Raw genomic sequence first — 10,267 nt, 5'->3', positions numbered from 1 at the left:
GAAATGTACGCAGAGGTACGTATTTTTATGAGACTGGGTTGTTTTTTGTCATATGCTATCCTCAAAAATGTTTATAGAGTTTATAGAGTGAGAGGTCACCACTGTCTTATCATATAGGCAGTCATATTTCATTCTTGGTTCTGTTCATGCCACGTAAAAAAACAAAAACAAAATATATTGTGTATTTTTTATCATCATGGTGATGTGTTATCAGGGCTTTCACTGTATAAAGTGAATCCAGCAACAGTATAACTGAAGTAGGAGCTAATTTAGTTCCTCCAAATGGAGTTCCTAGAACTAAAACTGTTCCTCACAGACATGAATACTCAAAGTGAAGAATTCAGTTGTTACTATATTCTAGGTTTATGTTTATCATTGTTATATTATACATTTTGCTCTCTGCTCTTTTTATGTAGATTGAAAGTATTTTAGTTCATACAATAATACATTTATTTAAATCCCCTGCTGAAAAAAATAGAAACCATCACATAATTTTTAATGGTTTTACTGGTTATTATGGGACTTGTATTGATTTTAATGGAAACTGTAATGGTGACTGTTGGTCTCTGGTAATTGGTCACCTTCTGTTGGTGGCTTTTGTTAAAGCCACTAAATCCTAATGTAATTAGTCCCAAAACACACTACAGGAAACCATTATTTAATGGTTTTAATGGTTAAAAGTTGATGGTTTGTAATGGTATTGTAATGGTTATCGTTTTTGTCAGCAGGGTCACCATGGGTTTTGTGATGTTATTTTCCAAAAATGCGATAGGATTGCTGTAATATTGTGAGATAGTAGCGACTGTTTGTAGTTGTGGTGGGCCTATTTGGGAGAAAATCCAGGGCCGTTTTTTACTCCCAGTCCATCCCTGTTTGAGACCACATTATGGTAGCCGTCTTCATCTCTCTCTTGAAGGTTAATTTCCACCTTCTTGTTTTGCGAGACAGAGTCATTATCTGTCCAGCTTGTGACGTCAAATAGAAGAACTCCAGGGAAACTGGTTCAAAATGAAGTTTTCAAGCCACCAGAGTGCTTTAAACTCCAGAATTAGCTTTTTTGGCTGCACACAGTTTTCTCATTTCCAGAACAGGGAAACTGAACAAAATTAAGCACAAAAAAAGGTGAAGAAAATTAGACCTTGAGTACAAAAGCAAGTGTTTAGGTGGACAAATGAGCGTTTCTTCATAGACAGTACGAAAGTGGACCCACTCCTTCCGGATGAAACCAGTATCGATTTTACATTCCAGGAATCATCACCCCCGTGGCCCTGTAGAGCTGCTCTTCGATCCGCACACAGCACGTGAGGAAACTCTCTCAGAGTCTCCGAGAACTGACCACCGCTTCACATGAAACTTCTACATCCTTATCATCACTACTTTGTCCATAAAGCATTTTTACAGTTGCCTTCATCAGCACTGGACACCTTTTGATCCATCCATACATACATCCAGTGTTTGAATTTTACAATAAGTGAGTAAACCTTTTAAAATAAACTGTCAATTGGTGGCCATAGATCAACTAGTTATCATCTTTTAAAAGAAAACTGTGATATTTATTTAGATTTTTTTGAATAATTAATTCTGTTGAAATATAAGCTTGCTAAAACAAAATGTTTGGGGTCAGTAAGCTTTTTTAAATGTTTTTGAAAAAAGTCTCTTATGCTCACCAAGGCTGGATTTGTTTTGCATTTATGTATTTATGTACAGTAAAAATATAATTATTCTGAAAACTTTTTACAATTTAAAATAAGTGTTTTCTATTTGAATATATTTAAAAATACAATTTATTCCTTTGATGTCAAAGTTGAATTTTCTACTTTTGTCAACTTCTTTTTTTGAATTTTAAATTTTTGATTTGCTACTCCTTTCTTATTATTTTCAATTTTGAAAACAGCTTAATAGGTTTTTGAAAAGCATGATTCAGGATTCTTTGATGAATAGAAAGTTGATACGGTGGCTGAGAGAGCTTGACGCACTTGATCTTCAGAAAACACATGCAAATAGAAAAAGCACCAGCAAATAAGAAAACATCTTCATCAGTTTGACAGCACATGAGCTGCAAATACTAGCAACACCACCAAATAAAAAAGTGCGTTGCAAAAACAGAAATGCGCCGCAAATGCTCACAACACAAACAAATAAACAAACATGCAAGTAGCACAGACCACAATAAAATGACCCCAACAAAACGAAAATTAATCATTTTATTTATTTATTTTTTACCGTATTGATTACCACTTGTATAACCACAGTTATACAAATACCATGGTTAAACTATGGTTAGTGTATATCCATGGTTAATTTGTGCATACCGTGGCTATAATAACCATTTTTTGTTTTTATTTATTTTTTATATAATAAATGTATTAATTAATTAATTGTAATTGTAAAACCATAGGCTATGGTTAATTTTTGTAAGGGAAGTAGTAAAAGTAAGTTAGCCAGCTTACATAACCTTTCACAGTAACAGTAGCCTAATTGTGTATTTCGTCAGCTTATTTAGGCTAATAATAAAAAAAAAGCTATAAGGAATCGTATGAGCAGGATGTTAAAATAAACAAAAATCTCACCTTTCGGAGCAAACATTGATAAACATATCCCAGCCATTTGCTGTTACCTTAAACATTTCCGAGGTGGTCTTTGCAGCGCGTTTCTGTTCTTGCAGCGTGCTTCATTTGTTTGTGTTGTGATTATTTGCAGCGTGTGTGTTGTCAAATTGATGAAGTTGTTTTCTTCATTTGCAGGTGTTTTTTCATTTGCAGCTACGGTTAGCTCACCATTTATTTGAATTTGATTTTTCCCCCAAGTCTTCACTGTCACTTTTGATCAATTTAATGCATCCTTGCTGAATAAAAGTATTTATTTCTTTCAAAAAATATTTTTAAATTATATGTGAGAATACACTATTTAATATGTTATTTTTCTACTTTAAAAATGTTTTACACAAAGAAATGCATTGTAAAAATGTTTTAAAATGATAACACCTACATAAAATTAACATTCTAAACATATCCTATTAAAAGCTGTTTTAATGGCCTCCATGTTCAGATCTCATGACCATCTGAATACTTCATCTCCCTGTTACTGGATACTTTTTTCTCATGGAATAATTTAATCTGAACAAAGGCTGTCAGATCACCTAAACCTCCCACAATTTGGTCCCTGCATCCAGCCAGAGAAACTGAGGGATACTCATTTCTGTATTTATTTATTGAGAATGACAGTTGCCTCATATGAACTTCCTACCTGAGGTCTTCACAGCCATATGTTGGATGTTTTGTTACAAGTTTTGGAGAAGTGCTTAATTGCGGCATCTTGAAATGTAAGCTCACAGTAGCTAGGATGCGCCGGACGGCATTAATAGGCCAAGTAATAATCTTCTGTTCTTTGCGAGCTGTCAATCTCACACTTAACAATTGTTGCCATGGCGACATGAGGAATTCTCTGTGCAACTCCAGCTGGATATAAGATTGATCAGACTTCACAGATAACACAGGCAGATGGTCTCACGATTTTCTGAAGTGCTGTACATACATGCCTGCTGATCCAAGATCTGTGACAACAAGGATCAATATCCAACCTGGACCATTTTTTATTTACCACGTCTGTTCTCCTCTATCAAATGCAGAACAGAAATGTGCATTACCTTGCTTCTCGACTGCCTGTACAGTACCAAACACTGTCATTCACACATTAGATTATGCAATCCTAATAAGTGACTTCTTCAACTGGATCTGACCACAGAGAAACGGCAAAAATGTGTTAGAATTCTCTGGCTCATTCTGTGGATGGATCTTACAAACACAAGCTGTGTCTTTAGTTTAATTTCTCAAAACCTTGAAATAATCGTTGCATTTTTGTCTGTGTGAAGATTTACCCTGTGCACTGTTAAAGAAACAATTAATGCAAAAATGATGTCACTTTTGTTTCTTCTGTAGAGCTCAGAAAGGTGATCTTGGCCATTCTTGAAAGCAAATGAGGACTGGGGTGTCAGGATCCAAAAATGACCAAAAAAGCAGCATAAAAGTATCTTGTGTGCTATATTCCTAAGACTTCTGAAGCCATATGATTGCTTTGGTTTGACAAAAGACCAAATGTTAGATATAAAGCCTTAGCTCCCTATGAGAGAAGTATCTGAACACATCTTTTGAGTCATATCATTTCAATGAATCACTTTCATATAAAAAATAGTGGCCATATTCTATTGTGTTCTAAAGAAGAAAGAAAGCCATACAGGTTTGTACTGTTGCAACATGACAGTGAGTGAATGATGACAGAAACAAGTAATCATGGTAGAAAAACACTCATAATTCAGCTAGGGGCCACATAAATGAATTTCATTCTGTCGACCAAAGAAAAAGCTAATGTTGAAAATATTGGCAACTCACCTGTTTTCCAGATGTACTGGCTTCTTTTTGGTGCCTCTGCCCCCAGTGGAAGGGACATTAGTGCTACATAAAGGAGGGAAGCCCACAGGGAGAAGACAAAGGTAATCTCACCCTTCAGAAATGCCATCTTTTGTCAGCCTGTTGGTATCTAACCTGCAGAGAAGAAATATACACAATAGCTAGTTAGTTAGTTCGAGAAATTTAAGAGGTCTTATGTAGATGTCTTATGTTTTGTGGAAAATTAGACACCAGGTACAAGAGGTCTGAAGAACACTTGGTTAAAGTCTGTAAAATTTAGGTTTCTAGAACCTCCTTCAATCTAAGTATGTGATAATTTATACATTAAGCTAGGGGGTGGGCAAAATCTTATATTATGATACGAGTAATTTTATTTCACGGTAACAATATATATCACAATATACCTATTTTTGCTTTTTGATATCAACATTTTTGATTCCATAGAAATGTCATAATTCTTGTCAACAAACTCAAGCTCACTGAAGACAAGTAATTAGTCAGTGATTAAATAAGAATAAGAAACTAATTACAAGCAATAGGACAAAAACTGCAGTATAACAATAACATACATTGTATAAAGTAATCAAATATATAAAACAATGCATATTCTTCACTGTGTAAATTAAATGTATACAGTATTTCTTAAATTAAAGTTACAAAAGTGATTTAGTCGAGAGCAATGAGAGATTTTATCTTTTGTTGTTTGATTAACATGAATGACAGACAGCAGGAATATTAGACTGCTGTGACTTTAAGAGCTGCCCGGATCCAATATACAGTACATGTGTTTTCTTTCTCTGCTGTTTGCTTTCACTTCAGACCTAAATTACTGTGTTTACAAGGATACTTGCAAAGACGGGCATTTTGACACATACAAGTATGTGAACTGAACCGTTCAAGGCCTAAAAAGTGGCAAATAGCCCACGGTCTATGAGCACCGTCTTCACATGTGTGCGCCTCTCTGACGGCGAATTAGTTCTCTTTCGCTGCTGATTGCATTTCAATGGCTTAAATCACTTGTTTTTAAACCGCAATGCTTAAAAATGTGTGAAAATGATAAGATTTCATGACCACGTAGCACAGCATTGTCATGTGAGCATTTAACTGCGATAGAGACGATAGTCCAAAATCTCTATCAGTTGACAAAATTCTACTGGTTTATCGTACTGGTATACCGCTCACCCCTACATCAAGCATAACACACCTGAGTCATCCTACAATTTAGGACCTTTCACATTTATTGATGATAAATATATAGTTCAGTCATGAAACTCTAGATGGCGTATTCTGATGGGGTGTTAACGTAACTGATGATATTCAGAGAGTTAAACAACTTGACACAAGCTGATTGGTTCATGCTGCATATGCAGCCAATGAGTTTACTGCCTTGCATTTATATGGCTGGCTAGCATTCACTTGAGATTCCTGCAACACACTTTTAGAGTTCTCTGAAATCCTCCACCTTCCCCAGCTTCACCTGTATAGATCTGCTACGGGGTTATTGTATATGCTATTTGTGCAGCAGCAGTATGTCTTAAATACTCATGGCACCGTATCACCATATGCATTGGCAGTAGCAAGTTCCTGTACTTGCTTGCAGCAGCAATAATCTACAACTACAGCAATAACCAACAGCAGCAGCGTAGCAGATCTGATCCTCCAAGACCAAATACATTAACATTGTCATATCCATCACCATGCTAAAATCGAGAGTTGTCATGATTGAATTATATATTTTTTCTAACAATTGTCATCAGAAATATAACATTTTATCAATCAAGAGAAATCATATTATAATCTCACATAAATATTTTGTGCAACCTGCATTTCAAGTTGTTTGAAATTGTTTTGATGTCTCTTACATTAGTTTTTGCAGTGTCCGTTTTTGCAACAAGTAGTTCATGAATTAAAATGGTAATTTCAATATATATTAAATTACGTATACATAGTCATTTATTTCCATAAAGTAGCTAGTTTAAATTTAATTCAAGAGCATATATTAATTTCCTCCACAAAAGCTCTGTCAACTGTTACTGATCGAACAATCCCTTGCAACTAAAAACTGTTTGTGAACAGCATCATGTGCTTCTTATGTTGGACATTTTAAACACATTATTTTAAGTATCCTCTAATAATTGAGCATCATCTATGTTGCGTACATTGTTATGCTGATTATACAGATTTTGATTAAAAATCTCTGTATAAAAGTTTTAGCACAATCAATCAGAGAAAGCGAGAAGAAGTAGAAGAAAAATACGCCCCTGGAGACAGTGAACACATTTACACGAAAAGCTAAACCTGTGAAATCCTTACTCCGTATTTGTTTCGCTCCCTCTTTGTCTCGTTTTATTCGTCTGTCTCTAAGGCACACATAAACACCTTCCTGAGGGGGAAAAAATATCCATGCAGGCTCTTGAAGTGAATTCATTGGTGCTCGTTAGAGCTGACTGGATGAAGTGTGCGCTCTGTTCGAGGAGAACATTTAAAGAGATGAACAGGACACTCGGTGCTTTGCTGCACAAAGAGCCGTGGCTGATTCCACTCAAGCTAAATTACGTCTGCCTCATTCCCACCATGTCAAATCCGTTACTTAGGAGAGAGAAGAGGAGGGAAATAGAGAACAGACAGAACATGATAAAAAGCAGGAGAGATAAAGACAAAATATTGTATAGTGACATAGAGAGAGAACTCTAAAAGACACTTGACTGTAAAGATTCACTTAATAATTGTAGATCTGAACTGGAACATCTGTTTCAGACAAACAGTAGTCAATTAACCCTCTCAGATAGATGAGAGAGGTCCTCAGCTCAGTCTAATCACTCCAAATGCACCTAAAAACGGTGTGTGTGTTTCTGTACTGCTCCATTACTACCATGATAATATGGTTTGGAATAGAACAGTATTGCATGGCATATGGTTCAGTGTTGAATGGTATGGTACTGTACAATATAGTGTGGAATGGAAAAAAAAGTAAACTCAAAAGAAAGCTAATATTTTCCTAATAATATATGACACATTTAAAACTGTTATATTATATTTTATATTGATTTGTTGATTTTATATTCATTTATATGTACAGTATACGATTCAAAATAACAATAGTAAGGAGAATGCTCTTATTTAGCAAGGATGCTGGGTCACACTTTATTTTAAGGTCCAACTCTTGCTATTAACAAACCATTAACTATTTGTTCAAATGTTCGGGGTCAGGTTTTTTGAAGGTTTTTTTTTCTGAAAAAAAAAAGAAATATTGTGATATATTTTTACAATTCAAAATGACAGTTTTATGTTTTAATATATAATTTATTCTTGTGATGGCAAAACTGAATTGAAATATTTAGCTGCTTAATATTTTTGTTGTAATTATTATTATTATTATAAATTATTTTACTACTCTCAATTTAATGTATCCTTGCTAAATACGAGTATTAATAAAAATATATATATATTACTGACCCCAAAGATTTGAAGGTGGTGTAAATAACAAATACATACATACATAAATATTCATTTTTAAAAATACATTTTAAAATCAAATCTTAATAAATAAAATGACTTTGTTTTGCAGAAATAAAAAAGGGCAAATATACATTTTCCCCTCCAAAACTTGTGTATAGAACAGGATCGTGAGGACAGTAAAATTACTGTTGTCTTTAATTAGTTTTCACATACAAGACAGAAAGCCAAGAATCAATGGCGTCAGCTACATTAGGTAATTACTTTAGTGTCAGTGTCAATCCACGTCACTGAGTATGTACGCTTTCTCTACTTCACTTGATATGATGCTTATGTGTGTGCATTCCTAATTAGAGTAGAAGAGTATCTCTGAATACTCTGTGGCATGAGTCATAACTGGTCATATCAAGTAACAGTGCTCGACGACTTATTGTATGCAGTGCTCAGTGACAAACTGACCTTCCCTGCTGCTGAGTCAATTACAGTTCAATTAGGACACAGACCCCGCTGTGGCCCTGAGCTCTGCAGCAGGAAGCATATGGCATCTATATACGGCCAAACCAGCTCTGGCTCAGCAGGAAACTGTCGCACATACACTTATGAACCCAAGTGGAAATGGGGGAATCAATAAATATGTAGTTTCTATAGGGTTCAAATGAGAGTTTTGCTTAGCTGCTGGATTTAACATCTTTTCTTGTGATTTCCTTCGTGGCTGGAGACAGCTAGATCTTAAATAGGATGAGGTGTAGACTTTTAATTGGTAAAGTGTATGGAAAATGGAGTGAGTGTAATTACAGATATGTCCAAGGGCTTTGCAATTGGCTTTCAGGCTTCAATACAGTTCACTTCACGTATGAACGTTCAGGGTCCTAAATTTGCATTCACTAGACACCAAATGCAAATAAAATTTGTTATTTTCTTTTAATAGGAACTGCAACATAATACATAGTTTAATTAAAATTGATTAATTGATAGTCTAACACTGATGAAAAGGACATGAACAATTATGTTTTAACGCCCAAAGTCATTTAAATCTGTGCCTTAAGGTAATCGTCATCAACCATCTGGCTTGATTTAACAAGCAGAATTTATTCAAATTGGTAATTATTAAAACTACTGTACTATTTTTTAAAGAAAATAAAGGATGCATTAATTTGATCAAAAATGACAGTACAGATTTTTACATTGTTACATAAAAATATATTTAAATCCATTTAAAAAAGCATCACAGGAAAGAATTAAATTTAAAAAAATATTAAAACAGAAAACAGTAATTTTGAATTGCAATAATGTTTCACAATATTACTTTTTATAATATTATTAATATGAATAATAATAATATTAATAATATTATTATTAAATAAATACAGTTAATAATATTATTCAATGGAATAAGAAGTAGCTGACTGCTTTGAGACCAAAAAGAAGAATTTGCCTGCTGGTTGCACTATAAACAAACAGTAAGTGATTGAACCACCAACATGAAAATATGAGGAAGAAAATCAAGTGTCAGATATAGTTTCAGTAGAGATCTCATATATAATGCTGCGAGTCACACAGTGACATGCACTGGAGAAAACAGTGGAATAATTGCATTGCCTAAGGGATGGAAATATAGCTTTAATATTAAAAATAATGTAAAATACAATTTTGTGGCCAGTAAGGAAGATTTATGGTCATTAAATTTACCCTCCATTGGCCAGTGCTGCAAAAATCTAATATTGGACCTTGTGCGAGTGCATCAAAAACTAAGGATCTATGCCTTCTCCTGTAGCTGAGATGAAAGTGAACCATGTTGAGGACCTCTCAGTGACAGCATCCGTCATTCAATATCTCAACATCTGACAAACAGTAAAGACTTACAGCAGTAAAACGGAAGACACAGAAGAAGACAGAGAGAGAGAGAGTCGTAGTCTTAGAGCTAATTTTCACACAGATTGAAATACTGTTGTTTTCATGTGTGCCACACTAATGAGAGTTTCTGCATAAAAACAATGCGGGGAGTGGGGTTCAAAGTGCTTCACTTAAAGCAAACTCAACATGTTTCTGAGTTGTCTTTGATTGTTTTTTCTTTTCTTTCATCTGTTCTTCAAAGTCCTATTGTGATTCTTAGCCGTGAAGCCAGAAAACTGGGCTCAGGATCTATGAGAGCTGGAGTCACTGCCTCAACTTTCATTTGAAACAACAGAGAAGAATGCTCAGACAAATGTCAATGCTTTAACCATGTTTTTTACAAAGCTTTCTTGTTTTATCTGTGAACTTTGTGGGTTTATGAAAGATTAACGCTGATAGATTGGGAAACTGTCCTTCAGATATAGTGATAGACAAATGTTTTTAGTGTAAAATACAAATGTTTTTTTTTTGTATTGTCAAAATATGAAGAGATATATATATATATATATATA

At 34.4% G+C, this 10,267-nt stretch overlaps 1 protein-coding gene across 1 annotated transcript in view; it reads right to left on the bottom strand.

The window, feature by feature from the left end:
- Positions 1-4,515, bottom strand: part of LOC107581677 (thrombospondin type-1 domain-containing protein 7B-like) — a 45,983-nt gene extending 41,468 nt beyond the window's left edge. The window contains exon 1 of the mRNA XM_016267299.1: positions 4,389-4,515. Coding sequence (XP_016122785.1) covers positions 4,389-4,515 — 127 coding nt within the window. The remainder of the gene's footprint in view (positions 1-4,388) is intronic.
- Between the last annotated feature and the right edge of the window lie 5,752 nt (positions 4,516-10,267).

This window comes from Sinocyclocheilus grahami, unplaced genomic scaffold (assembly GCF_001515645.1).
Source record: "Sinocyclocheilus grahami isolate Dianchi unplaced genomic scaffold, SAMN03320097.WGS_v1.1 scaffold3.1, whole genome shotgun sequence".
NCBI lineage: Eukaryota > Metazoa > Chordata > Actinopteri > Cypriniformes > Cyprinidae > Sinocyclocheilus > Sinocyclocheilus grahami.
Note: the sequence above shows the minus strand (reverse complement) of the source record. Positions and strands in the feature narration are given on the sequence as shown.